At 56.8% G+C, this 14,604-nt stretch overlaps 1 protein-coding gene across 1 annotated transcript in view; it reads right to left on the reverse strand.

Moving 5' to 3' along the window:
- LOC121871884 (metabotropic glutamate receptor 2-like) overlaps window positions 1–13,923 on the reverse strand; it is a 35,745-nt gene extending 21,822 nt beyond the window's left edge. The window contains 5 exon segments of the mRNA XM_042374475.1: window positions 49–90; window positions 93–383; window positions 6,557–6,596; window positions 6,599–6,724; window positions 13,750–13,923. Of these exon segments, the coding sequence (XP_042230409.1) occupies window positions 49–90; window positions 93–383; window positions 6,557–6,596; window positions 6,599–6,724; window positions 13,750–13,923 (673 nt within the window).
- Window positions 13,924–14,604: the final 681 nt, after the last annotated feature.

A 14,604-nucleotide genomic window follows, 5' to 3' on the forward strand; every position in this document is an offset into this window, starting at 1 on the left:
CTCTCTCTCTCTCTTTTTTTTTTTTTTTTTTTTTTTCAATGGACACACAAGAGATCCCGCTACAAATAACAATCTGGGACCTGGGGGAGTGTGGGGCCTCTTGATGGACTTCATGCCTCTGTTGAAGATCCGGGAGATCCTGTTGGTCTTGGTGAAGATGGCGGAGTAGCAGATGCAGAGACCGAGGCCAAGACCCAACCTGAGGAGGGCGCAGGAGGGGGTGGAGGGCGGCGCCAGGATCACGAAGGTCATGAGGTAACAGAGAGCGATCCCCGACAGGAGGACGTAACATAGCTCTCGGCCGCTCGCCATGATCACCGGCGTGGTGTTGAACCGGATGAAGGTGATGGTGGTGAGCAGTGTACACAACAGACCCAGTGGAGCTGTGAGGAGGTGGTGGTGGTGGTGGTGGTGATGGTGGTGGTGGTGGTGATGGTGATGATGGGGTGGTGGTGGTGATGGTGGTGGTGATGGTGGTGAGGTGATGGTGGTGATGGTGGTGGTGGTGGTGGTGGTGGTGAGCAGTGTACAACAGACCCAGTGAGCTGTGGGGAGAGAGGGTGGTGATGGTGGTGGTGGTGATGGTGGTGGTGGTGGTGATGGTGGTGGTGAGTGTACGTGGACCCAGTGTAGGCTGTGTGGGGGAGAGAGAGAGGTGATGATGGTGGTGGTGGTGATGGTGGTGGTGTGGTGGTGGTGTGGTGTGGTGGTGATGGTGGTGATGGTGGTGAGCAGTGTACAACAGACCCAGTGAGCTGTGGGGGAAGAGGTGGTGATGGTGGTGGTGATGGTGGTGGTGATGATGGTGGTGGTGGTGAGCAGTGTACAACAGACCCAGTGAGCTGTGGGGAGAGAAGGTGGTGATGGTGGTGGTGATGGTGGTGGTGATGGTGGTGGTGATGGTGGTGATGATGGTGGTGATGATGGTGGTGAGCAGTGTACACAACAGACCCAGTGAGCTGTGGGGAGAGGAGGTGGTGATGGTGGTGGTGATGGTGGTGGTGATGGTGGTGATGGTGGTGGTGGTGGTGGAGGTGGTGATGGTGGTGAGGCAGTGTGCACAACAGACCCAGTGAGCTGTGGGGGGAGAGAGGTGGTGATGGTGGTGGTGATGGTGGTGGTGATGGTGGTGGTGATGGTGTGGTGATGATGGGTGGTGATGATGGTGTGGTGGTGATGGTGGTGAGGCGGTGTACTGTGGACCCAGTGAGCTGTGGGGGAGAGAGGTGGTGGTGGTGGTGGTGGTGAGTGGTGGTGGTGATGGTGGTGATGATGTGGTGGTGATGTGGTGGTGGTGGTGGTGGTGGTTGGTGGTGATGGTTGGTGGTGGTTGGTGGTGGTGGGCGGTGTGGCAGGGCCAGTGAGCTGTGGGGTGGGGAGGAAGGTTGGTGATGGTGTGGTGGTGATGGTGGTGGTGGTGGTGGTGGTGAGCAGTGTACAACAGACCCAGTGAGCTGGGGAGAGAAGGTGGTGGTGGTGGTGGATGATGGTGGTGGTGATGGTGGTGGTGGTGGTGGTGGTGATGGTGGTGATGGTGGTGGTGGTGGTGGTGGTGGTGGTGTGGTGTGGTGGTGAGTGGTGAGGTTGGTGGTGGTGGTGGTGGTGATGGTGGTGGTGGTGGTGGTGGTGTGGTGGCGGATGGCGGTGGTGGTGGTGGTGGGTGGTGGTGGTGATGGCAGGTGGTGGTGGTGGTGATGGTGGAGGTGGTGATGATGGTGGTGGTGGCGATGGCGGCATAAGGCAAATAAGACCAGTGAGCTGTGGGGGAGAAGGTGGTGATGGTGGTGGTGGTGGGTGGTGGTGTGGGTGGTGGTGGTGGTGGGTGATGGTGGTGGTGGTGAGCAGCACACAGCACCAGTGAGCTGTGGGGAGAGAAGGTGGTGATGGTGGTGGTGATGGTGGTGGTGATGGTGGTGGTGGTGGTGGTGGTGGTGGTGGTGGTGGTGGTGGTGGTGGTGAGCAGTGGCCACGGTTTCAGTGAGCTGTGGGGGAGAGAAGGTGGTGATGGTGGTGGTGGTGGTGGTGGTGATGGTGGTGGTGGTGGTGGTGGTGGTGAGCAGTGCAATACCAACAACAGTGAGTCAGAGAGGAGATATTGCGGTGATGGTGGTGGTGGTGGCGGTGGTGGGGGAGGTGGTGGTGGTGGTGGTGAGCAGTGCAACAACAAGTATCCAGAGAGAGAAGGTGGTGATGGTGGTGATGGTGGTGGGTGATGGTGGTGAGCAGTGCACACAACAGTGAGCTGTGAGGGGAGAGAAGGTGGTGATGGTGGTGGTGGTGGTGGTGGTGATGTGATGGTGGTGGTGGTGGTGAGCAGTGCAACAAAACAGTAGCTGTGAGGAGAGAAGGTGGTGATGGTGGTGGTGGTGATGGTGGTGGTGGTGGTGGTGGTGAGCAGGCACACAACAGACAGTGAGCTGTGAGGAGAGAAGGTGGTGGTGGTGGTGGTGGTGGTGGTGGTGGAGTGAGGGTGATGGTTGGGGATGGCAGGTGAGGTGGTGATGGTGGCGGGATGGTGGTGGTGGCACACTGAGCCGTGAGAGAAGGATGGTGGTGATGGTGGTGGTGGTGGTGGTGGTGGTGGTGGTGGTGAGCAGTGTGCACAAGCATTCAGTGAGCTGTGGAGGAGAGAAGGTGGTGATGGTGATGGTGATGGTGGTGGTGGTGGTGGGTGATGGTGGTGGGTGGTGGGTGAGCAGTGCACACAATACATTCCAGTGAGCAGGAGGAGAGAAGGTGGTGATGGTGGTGATGGTGGTGGTGATGGTGGTGGGTGATGGGTGGTGATGGTGGTGAGCAGCAACAAATGCATTCTGTGCGTGAGGGAGAGAAGGTGGTGATGGTGGTGATGGTGGTGATGGTGGTGGTGGTGGTGGTGGTGAGCAGTGCATCTGCGAGCCGTGAGGAGAAGGTGGTGGGTGATGGTGGTGGTGGTGATGGTGGTGGTGATGGTGGTGGTGATGGTGGTGGTGGTGATGGTGGTGGTGGGTGGTGGTGGTGATGGCAGGTGGTGGTGATGGTGGTGAGCACACAAGAAAGTGAGCTGTGAGAGAGAAGGTGGTGATGGTGGTGGTGGTGGTGATGGTGGTGTGGAGGTGGTGGTGATGGTGGTGGTGATGGTGGTGGTGGTGGTGGTGGTGGTGAGCAGTGTGCACTGGCACTCCAGTGAGCTGGGAGGAGAGAGGTGGGTGGATGGTGGTGGTGATGGTGGTGATGGTGGTGGTGGTGATGGTGGTGGTGGTGGTGGTGGTGACATGCACACAACAGACCAGAGTGTGGGGAGAGAAGGTGGTGGTGATGGTGGTGGTGGTGATGGTGGTGATGGTGGTGGTGGTGATGGTGGTGGTGGTGGTGGTGAGCAGTGCACAACAAAAGAAGTGAGCCGTGAGAGAGAAGGGGAGGTGGTGGTGGTGATGGTGGTGGTGATGGTGGTGGTGGTGAGAGAATGAGTGAGCTGTGAGGAGAGAAGGTGGTGGTGATGGTGGTGAGGCATGGACAACAATTCATGGAGTGTGGGAGAGAAGGTGGTGGTGATGGTGGTGATGGTGGTGAGCAGTGCATGGGAGGAGAGAAGTGATGCAGGTGATGGTGGTGGGTGAGAGATGGTGGTGGTGGTGGTGAGCACAACAGTGAGCTGTGGGAGGAGAGAAGGTGGTGAGTGGTGGTGATGATGGTGGTGGTGGTGGTGCAGGGATGATGGTGGTGATGGTGGTGGTGATGGCAGGGTGATGGTGGTGGTGGTGATGATGGTGGTGGTGATGGTGGTGGCGGAGGCGCAACAATGCGACTCAGTGAGCTGGTGAGGAGAGGCGGTGGTGGTGGGGATGATGGTGGTGGTGATGGTGGTGGTGGTGGTGAGCAGCAGGCCAAACAGATCAGTGAGCTGGGGAGAGAAGGTGGTGGTGGTGGTGATGATGGTGGTGGTGATGTGGTGGTGGTGATGATGGTGGTGGTGATGGTGAGCAGGCACACAATACATCAGTGAGCTGTGGGAGAGAGAAGGTGGTGGTGGTGATGATGGTGGTGATGGTGGTGAGCAGTGCACAGTTGGTGAGGGAGAGAAGGTGATGGTGGTGGTGATGGTGGTGGTGGTGGTGAGCAGTGTACACAAATGGATAGTGAGCTGTGAGGAGAGGAAGGTGGTGGTGGTGGGATGATGGTGGAGGTGATGGTGGTGGTGGTGAGCAGTGCAACAAATGACACTTGTGAGTAGAGATGGTATGATGCGGTGGATTGATGGTGGTGGTGGTGGTGGTGGGTGGTGTGGCAGGTGATGGTGGTGGTGGATGGTGGTGGTGGGTGATGGTGGTGGTGGTGGTGGTGATGGCGCGGTCAACACATCAGCAGTGAGCTGTGGGGAGAGAAGGTGGTGATGGTGGTGGGTGGGATGGTGGGGATGGTGGTGGTGGTGATGGTGGTGGCGGTGAGCAGTGCAATGCGCAGAGCGTGGAGGGAGAGGTGGTGGTGGGTATGATGGTGGTGATGGTGGGTGGGTGGTGATGGTGGTGGTGATGGTGGTGGTGGTGATGGTGGTGGGAGCAGTGCAACAATGGTGGCCTGTGAGCTGTGAGGAGGGAAGGTGGTGATGGTGGTGGGGATGGTGGTGGTGATGGTGGTGGTGGTGATGGTGGTGGTGGTGGTGGTGGTGATGGTGGTGGTGGTGGGTGAGTTGCGTAACAACCAGCGAGCCGTGAGGAGATAGGGTGCGGTGACGGTGAGGTGATGATTGGTGATGGTGGTGGTGGTGATGGTGGTGGTGGTGGTGGTGAGGGTGAGGTGATGGTGGTGGTGGTGATGAGGCGGTGGTGGTGAGCAGTGGCATTCAGTGAGCTGTGAGGGGAGAAGGTGGTGGTGGTGGTGGGTGGATGATGGTGGTGATGGTGGTGGTGATGGTGGTGGTGGTGACAGGCACACATTTCAGACAGGAGGGGAGAGAAGGTGGTGGGTGGTGGTGGTGATGATGGTGGTGGTGATGGTGGCGGTGATGGTGGTGGGGATATGGTGGTGGTGAGCAGTGTACACAACAGACCTAGTGAGCTGTGGGGGAGAGAGAAGGTGGTGATGGTGGTGTGATGGTGGTGGTGATGGTGGTGATGGTGGTGCAGTGCACAAATTGTGACCCAGGAGCTGTGGGGAGAGAGAAGGTGGTGATGGTGGTGGTGGTGGTGGTGATGGTGGTGATGGGTGGTGGTGATGATGGTGGTGACAGTGCACACAACAGACCCAGTGAGCTGTGGGGAGAGAAGGTGGTGATGGTGGTGGTGATGTGGTGGTGGTGTGATGGTGGTGGTGATGATGGTGGTGGTGGTGGTGATGATGGTGGGTGGTGGTGGTGAGCAGGTACACAACAGAATCAGTGAGCTGTGGGGAGAGAAGGTGGGTGATGGTGGTGGGTGATGGTGGTGGTGATGGTGGTGAGCAGTGGCACACACAGACCCAGTGAGCTGGGGGAGAGAAGGTGGGGATGGTGGTGGTGGTGGTGGTGGTAGTGATGGTGGTGATGATGGTGGTGATGGTGGTGGTGATGGTGGTGGTGATGGTGGGTGGTGGTGGTGGTGGTGGTGATGGTGGTGGTGGTGATGGTGGTGGTGGTGGTGGTGGTGATGGTGGTGGGTGATGGTGGTGGTGGTGAGCAGTGGCCAACAGATCCAGTGATGTGGGGGAGAGAAGGGTGGTGATGGTGGTGGTGGTGGTGGTGGTGGTGGTGGTGGTGGTGATGGTGGTGGTGAGCAGTGTACACAACAGACCCAGTGAGCTGGGGAGAGAAGGTGGATGAGGGGGTGGTGGTGGTGATGGTGGTGGTGATGATGGTGGTGGGAGCTGGTGGACACAACAGACCCAGTGAGCTGTGGGGGGGAGAGATGGTGATGGTGGTGGTGGTGGGGTGGTGGTGATGGTGGTGGTGATGTGGTGGCAGAGTAGTGGCACTGCAACAGACCAGTGAGCTGTGGGGAGAGAAGGTGGTGGTGGTGGTGGTGATGGGTGGGTGATGATGGTGGTGGTGATGATGGTGGTGGTGAGCAGCAGCCAACAGACCCAGTGAGCTGGGAGAGAAGGTGGTGGTGGTGGTGGTGATGGTGGTGGTATGGGTGGTGGTGATGGTGGTGGTGATGGTGGTGGTGGATGATGGTGGTGGTGAGCAGTGTACACAACAGACCCAGTGAGCTGTGGGGGGAGAAGGTGGTGATGGTGGTGGTGATGATGGTGTGTGATGGTGGTGGTGGAGGAGAGTCGTGTTATGATGTATCCAGAAGAGTTTTATTTAAAGGTGTGGAGGTTGACCAGGTGAGCTTCATACAGGTGTGTTAATAACCTTATGGCGTGTGTTAAAAGGAACGTGACGCAGTGTTGACTTTGGTGAATCTTGATGGCCCTGTGTCCATCTCATAGTATTTCCCCCACCCTTGCTTTCATCTCTCACCATTTCACCCCACACACCCACCCCACCCACACCCCCACACCCCCCACACACCCCCACTTCTCTCACACACCCCTCCTCTCTACTTTCACACCACTTTCTCATTACACCTCACACTCCCTCCCCACTCTCGAACACCAAGGGACAATGGCCCGCTGGAGTCCCAGGTCATGTGTTCTCTGGGGTCAGTTTAAAACAGGTCACCTTGTCGACAGTCGGTGCCCAGCCCAGCTCACAGGGGCGGCACGTGTCGTTGTGGATGATGGAGTCCTCAGGGCACGGCACGCACGACCAACAGCACGAATCCTGAAGGAGGCACGGCAGAGGGGGGGGTAGTGGAGTTGGGTGTCATTTGGAGTCTGGTTGGGGTTAATGGGTTTGGTTGGGGTTTGGTTGGTGGTTGGGTTTTGTTGGGGTTAATGGATGTCAGTTGGGGTTTGGCTGGGGTTAATGGGTTTGGTTGGGGTTTGGTTGGGGTTAATGGATGTCAGTTGGGGTTTGGTTGGTTTGTTGGGTTTTGGTGGGTTTTTGTTGGTGGTTCCTTGATTAACTAATGTGATTTGGGGGAATATTGGTGCCCCTGAACTAATTGAAATGCGAACTGTTGGTACCCTGAGTGTAGCTGATAGTAAAAAGCTAAGTGAAACGCATATACAGGAGAGAGAGAGAGAGAGAGAGAGAGAGAGAGAGAGAGAGAGAGAGAGAGAGAGAGAGAGGGCACTGTTGGTATTCCACACTGTCCAATATGACGGGGTACAACGAAACTGTACAACGATGCCTAATAAGGAGGCAGTAGGGGGGGAGGGGGGAGGGGGGGGGGGGAAGGGGGGGAGTGGGGGGGAGGGGAGGGGGAGGAGTGGGGGAAGTGGTGGATTGTACATACCAGCCACACAGTACAGTAAGGATAGTACAGTAGGTTGGGGTGGATAGGTGTAGGATAGGTGATGGACTGAAAGCTTATTTAGAGCCACACACACACATACAAAACTCACACACACACACACATACACGAATACAAACAACACACACTCACTCACACACACACAAACACACAAACACACACACACACACACACACACACACACACACACACACACACACACACACACACACACACACACACACACACACACACACACACACACACACAAAAACACACACACACACACACACACACACACACATAGCTTGCTGCCAAGTTTTTCAAAAAACCGTTAATTACATATATTTTTTTACAAACACACACACACCACACACACACACACACACACACACACACACACTTGACCACCGAAGGGTCAAGACGTCCTGGCGCCTCTCGGAGCAGCCAGGTCAACTGTTGTTGGCTCAACCACCCCTGAACCCTCTACCGGAATATAAACAAGTTCTCGCCAGAAGTTACAATTTCATTTGAAAGGAACGGAACCAGTGTTAAACAGTGGTGAACAGTGGTGAACAGTGCTTAAGTCAGTGAGAACAACTCAACAGTAACAGTCGTACCCAAGTAATTCTCACACAGTGAGGTCCCAGGTACCCAATGTGATAACGGCCCGTGAGACCAAAACCAGCGATGTGTTAATCCGTCTCATGAGTAAGCCACCACACCTCACTTCATATAACACCATCTGTGAGGGAATTACATACCACATGCCCTCATACTATATGTGAGGGAATTACTACGTCAAGCCTCACAACACCACATCTGTGAATACTACACCACGTGAGGCCTCCTTTACAACACCTATGTGAGGTAATATACACTACATGTGAGGTTCTTTATAACACCATCTGAGGGAACCTATACTACGAGAGTTTCCTAACACCATCTGGGAGGAATATTACACCACGTGAGGTCCTCATAACACTCATTGTGAGGAATTACTACACCACGTGAGGCCCCCATAACACCATCTGGGAGGAACTACACCACGTGAGGCCCTCATAACACCATCTGTGAGTGCCTGAGCCTTTAACACTATTTGGGAGAATATATTTGTGAGGTCTCGGGCCACTATTTGTGAGTATTACTACAATGCGTGTGAGGTCCTTTGCACCATCTGTTGAGAGAATTACTACACCACGTGAGGTTCATAACACCATCTGTGAAGATATACTACGTGAGGCAACACCATTTGTAGGAATACAAACATGCAGTTCTTCAATACCATCTGTAGGGAACATACACCATGTGAAATACTATCTGGGGAGGAGTTACTTGACGCCAGGTCCTCAATACCATCTGAGAACACACCACATGAAACGGGAGGGAGCACACACCACGCAGGTCTCATACCATCTGAGAACCACTACACCATGTGAGAGGCCCTTCCAACACTATCTGGGAGGGAGTTACACATGTTTTTTGTGTTCACACTTAATACACTGTATGTTCACTGTATGTTCTTTTACTTTTCTAATGAAGGCTTTTGTTAAACCTACCAATGTATGTATAAGCTTTTATGTTCAATGTATATTTTCAGTTTTCGAGGTAGAGCCAATAAAACCAGTATTATATATATATACAAAACACACACACACACACATACAAAACACACACACACACACACACACACACACACACACACACACACACACACACACTACAATAAATAAAAATATTAAAATTTTAACTTATAAATTTCTTAACCATTCATAAGTTTTAGATGTATAAGAGACAAAAAGTGCGATAAAAAATGGAACAGAAGGAAAAATAGGAATAATGAGTAGACAAACCCGTCATCAGAGTAAAATTTTGTGTTGTGCATAATTTAATTTAAATAAAAAGCATGACATTAATATGCAAATTGGTCTCTGCCACTATGATGGAGTTAGAACATTTGTCTCAGACACAAATGCTGAATACAGGTGCAGGTGCAGGTACAGGTGCAGGTGGGTGCGGGTTACAGGTGCAGTTGCAGTGCAGTAAGTTGGAGTGCAGGTGCAGTGGTTGCGGTGCTGGGTGCAGGTACAGGTGCAGTGCAGGTGCAGTGCAGGTACAGGTGCAGGTGCAGGTCTGGGTGCAGGTGCAGGTGGGTGTGCTGGGTGCAGGGTGCAGGTGCAGGTGTCAGGTGCAGGTGCAGGTGCGGGTGCAGGTGCAGGTGCAGGTGGGTGGGTGCAGGTGCAGGTGCGGGTGCAGGTGCAGTGCAGGTGCAGGTACAGGTGCAGGTGCAGGTGCAGGTGCAGGTGCAGGTGCAGGGTGAGTGGAGGTGCAGGTGGAGGTACAGGTGCAGGTGGTGCAGGTACAGGTCTGGGTACAGGTGCAGTGCAGGTACAGGTGCAGGTGCAGGTGCAGGTACAGGTGGAAGGTACAGGTGCAGGTGCAGGTGCAGGTGCAGGTGCAGGTGCAGGTACAGGTGCGGAGTGCAGGTACAGGTGCAGGTGTGCAGGTGCAGGTGGGTGCAGGTGCAGGTACAGGTGCAGGTGCAGGTACAGGTGCGGGTGCAGGTGCAGGTGCAGGTACAGGTGCAGGTGCAAGATGCAGGTGGAAGGGTGGGTGCAGGTGCAGGTGCAGTGCAGTGCAGGGTACAGGTGCAGAGTGCAGGTGCAGTGGTGCAGTGCAGGTGCAGGTACAGGTGCAGGTACAGGTGCAGGTGCAGGTACAGGTGCAGGTGCAGGTGCAGGTGTACAGGTGCAGGGGCAGGGTCAGGTGCAGTGCAGGTGCAGTGCAGTGCAGGTGGTACAGGTGCAGTGCAGGTGCAGGTGCAGGTGGGTGGTGCAGGTGCAGTGCTGGGTGCAGGTGCAGGTACAGGTGCATGGGGTGCAGGTACAGGTGCAGGGGTGCAGGTGCAGGTGCGGGTCCAGGTTGCAGGTGCAGGTGCGGGTGTGCAGGTGCGGGCAGGGTGCAGGTACAGGTACAGGTGGTGGGTGCAGTGCAGGTGCAGTGCAGTGCAGGTGCAGGTGCAGGTACAGTACAGGTGCAGACAGGTGCAGGCACAGGTGCAGGTGCAGGTGCAGGTGTGCAGGTGCAGGTACAGGTGGAGTGCAGGTGCAGGTGCAGGTTGGGTGCAGGTGGGTGCAGGGTACAGGTGCAGGTCTGGAGTGGGTACAGGTGCAGGTGCAGGTGCAGGTGGGTCTGGTGCAGGTGCAGGTGGGTGCAGGTCTGGGTGCAGGTGCAGGTGCAGGTGCAGGAGTGGGTGCAGGTGCAGGTGCAGGTGCAGGTGCAGGTGCAGGTGCAGGTTGCGGGTGCAGGTTGCAGGTGCAGGTGCAGGTGCAGGTTGCGGGTACAGGTACAGGTGCGGTGCAGGTGCAGGTGCAGATTGCAGGTGCAGGTGCAGACACAGGTGCAGGTGCAGGTGCAGGTGCAGGTGCAGGTGCAGGTGCAGGTGGGTGCAGGTGCAGGTGTGCAGGTGCAGGTGCAGGTGCAGGTGCAGGTGCAGGTGGGTTGCAGGTGCAGGTGCAGGTACAGGTGCAGGTGCAGGTGCAGGTACAGGTGCAGGTGCAGGTGCAGGTGCAGGTGGGTTGGGTACAGGTGCAGGTGCAGGTGGGGTGCAGGTGCAGGTGCAGGGTGCAGGTGGGTGCAGTGCAGGTGCAGGTGCAGGTGCAGATGCAGGGTGCAGTTGCAGTGCAGGTGCAGTACAGGTGCAGTGCAGATTGCAGGTACAGGTGCAGGTGCAGTGCAGGTGGTGCAGGTGCAGGTACAGGTGCAGGTGCAGGTACAGGTGCAGGTGCAGGTACAGGTGAGAGGTGCAGGTGCAGGTACAGGTGCAGGTGCAGGTGCAGGTACAGGTGCAGGTGCAGGTGCAGGTACAGGTGCAGGTGCAGGTACAGGCTGGGTGCAGGGTACAGGTGCAGGTGCAGGTGCAGGTACAGGTGCAGGTGCAGGTGCGGTGCAGTGGGTACCAGGTCAGGTGCAGGTGCAGTGCAGGTGCAGGTGCGGGTGCAGGTGCAGGTGGTCTGGGGTACAGGTGCAGGGTGCGGGTGGGTGCAGGTGCAGGTGCAGGTGCAGGTGCAGGTGCAGGTGCAGTGCAGGTGTGGAGTGGGTACAGGTGAGTACAGGTGCAGGTACAGGTGCAGGTACAGGTGCAGGTGCAGGTACAGGTGCAGGTACAGGTGCAGTGCAGGTACAGTGCAGGGTGCAGGTACAGGTGCAGTGCAGGTGCAGGTGCAGGTGCAGGTACAGGTGCAGGTACAGGTGCAGGTACAGGTGGAGTGCAGGTACAGGTGCAGGAGTGCAGGTGCAGGTGCAGGTACAGGTACAGGTGCAGGTACAGGTACAGGTGCAGGTGGGTGCAGGTGCAGGTACAGGTGCAGGTGCACAGGTACAGGTGCAGGTACAGAGGTGCAGGTGCAGGTAAGTGCAGTTACAGGTACAGGTGCAGGTACAGGTGCAGGTACAGGTACAGGTGCAGTGCAGGTACAGGTGCAGGTGCAGGTACAGGTGCAGGTACAGGTACAGGTGCAGGTGCAGGTACAGGTACAGGTACAGGTACAGGTGCAGGTGCAGGTACAGGTGCAGGTACAGGTACAGGTACAGGTGCAGGTACGGTGCAGGTGCAGGTACAGGTACAGGAAGGTGCAGGTACAGGTACAGGTGCGGATACAGGTACAGGTGCAGGTACAGGTACAGGTGCAGGTACAGGTGCAGGTGCAGGTACAGGTGCAGGTGCAGGTGATACAGGTGCAGGTACAAGGTACAGGTGCAGTACGTAGCACAGGTACAGGTACAGGCACAGGTGCAGGTGAACAGGTACAGGTGCAGGTACAGGTAGAGGAGTACAGGTACAGGTGCAGGTACAGGTACAGGTGCAGGTACAGGTGCAGGTACAGGTACAGGTACAGGTGCAGAGTACAGGTACAGGTGCAGGTGCAGGTGCAGGTGCAGGTACAGGTGCAGGGTACAGGTACAGGTGCAGGTGCAGGTGCAGGTGCAGGCACAGGTGCAGGTACAGGTACAGGTGCAGGTACAGGTACAGGTGCAGGTACAGGTGGGGTACAGGTACAGGTGCAGGAGTGCAGGTACAGGTGACAGGTGCAGGTGCAGGTACAGGTGCAGGTACAGGTGCAGGTGCAGGTGCAGGTGCAGGTGCAGGTGCGGGTACAGGTACAGGTGTGAGGTGCAGGTACAGGTGCAGGTGCACAGGTACAGGTACAGGTGCAGAGTGGGTACAGGTGCAGGCACAGGTGCAGGTACAGGTGCAGGTGCAGGTGCAGGTGCAGGTGCAGGTACAGGTACAGGTGCAGGTACAGGTGCAGGTGCAGGTGCAGGTGCAGGTGCAGGACAGTGCAGGTGCAGGTACAGGCCACAGGTACAGGTGCAGGTACAGGTGCAGGTGCAGGTACAGGTACAGGTGCAGGTACAGGTGGAGTGCAGGTGCAGGCACAGGTACAGGTGCAGGTGCAGGTGCAGAGTACAGGTACAGGTGCAGGTGCAGGTACAGGTGCAGGTGCAGGTGAGTGCAGGTACAGGTACAGGTACAGATGCAGGTACAGGTACAGGTGCAGGTGCAGGTACAGGTGCAGGTACAGGTACAGGTACAGGTGCAGAGTACAGGTACAGGTGCAGGTACAGGTGCAGGTACAGGTACAGGTACAGAGTACAGGTGCAGGTGCAGGTACAAGGGTGGCCAGGTGCAGGTACAGGTGCAGGTGCAGGATCAGGTGCAGGTACAGGTACAGGTGCAGGTGCAGGCTGAGTGCAGGTGCAGGTACAGGTACAGGTACAGGTGGGTACAGGTACAGGTACAGGTACAGGTGCAGGTGCAGGTACAGGTGCAGGTACAGGTACAGGTGCAGGTGGGTACAGGTGCAGGTACAGGTACAGGTACAGGTGCAGGTGCAGGTACAGGTGCAGGTACAGGTGCAGGTGCAGGTACAGGTGCAGGTACAGGTACAGGTGCAGGTACAGGTACAGGTGCAGGTACAGGTACAGGTGCAGGTGCAGGTGCAGGTGCAGGTGCAGGTACAGGTACAGGTACAGGTGCAGGTACAGGTACAGGTACAGGTGCAGGACAGGTGCAGGGGTGGGGTGCAGGTACAGGTGCAGATACAGGTACAGGTGCAGGTGCAGGTACAGGTGCAGGTACAGGTGGCTGGAGTACAGGTACAGATGAGTGCAGGTACAGGTGCAGGTACAGGTGCAGGTACAGGTGCAGGTGCAGGTGCAGGTACAGGTGCAGGTGCAGGTGCAGGTACAGGTGCAGTGCAGGTACAGGTGCAGGTACAGGTACAGGTGCAGGTACAGGTGCAGGTACAGGTGCAGGTGCAGGTACAGGTACAGGTACCAGGTACAGGTACAGGTGCAGAGTGCAGGTACAGGTGCAGGTGCCAGGTGCAGGTACAGTGCAGATACAGGTGCAGGTGACAGGTGCAGGTGCAGGTACAGGTACAGGTACGGGTGCAGATTGGTGCATGCAGGTGCAGATACCAGGTGCAGGTACAGATGCGGGTGCAGGTACGGGTACAGGTGCAGATGCAGGTGCAGGTGCAGATGCAGATACGGGTGCAGGTGCGGTGCAGGTGCAGATGCGGGTGCAGGTGCAGGTGCAGATGCAGGTGCTGGTGCACATGCGGGTACAGGTACGCGGGTGCAGGTGCAGGTGCGGTGCTGGGTACAGGTGCATGCAGGTGCAGGTGCAGGTGGGTACGTGGGTGCAGTGCATGTGCAGGTGCAGGTGCAGTTGGGTACGGGTACAGGTGCAGGTGCGGATGCAGGTGCAGTGGGTGCAGGTGCAGGTGCAGGTGCAGGTGTGTACGGGTGGGGTGCATGTGCGGTGCAGGTGCAGATGCGGGTGCATGTGCAGGTGCGGGTGCAGGTGCAGGTGCAGGTGCAGGTGCAGGTGCAGGTGCAGGTGCAGGATGCGGGTGCAGGTGCGGGTGCGGGTGCAGGGTGCGGGTGCGGATGCAGGTGCACATGCGGGTGCAGGTACAGGTGCAGGTGCAGGTGCAGGTACAGGTACAGGTGAGGTCTGAGTACAGGTACAGGTACAGGTGCAGGTGCAGATGCAGGTGCAGGTACAGGTGCAGGTGCAGATCTGGGTGCACATGCAGGTACAGGTGCAGGTACAGGTGCAGATACAGGTGGGTAACAGGAGTACGGGTACAGGTGCCTGTGCAGGTGCAGGTGCAAGGTGCAGATGCGGTACAGGTACAGGTGCAGGTGCAGGTACAGGTCTGGAATACATGCAGGGTACAGGTGCAGGTCGGGTACATGTGCAGGTGCAGATACAGATACAGTGCAGTACACATGC

This window comes from Homarus americanus, unplaced genomic scaffold, assembly GCF_018991925.1.
Source record: "Homarus americanus isolate GMGI-L3 unplaced genomic scaffold, GMGI_Hamer_2.0 scaffold8168, whole genome shotgun sequence".
Taxonomy (NCBI): Eukaryota; Metazoa; Arthropoda; class Malacostraca; order Decapoda; family Nephropidae; genus Homarus; species Homarus americanus.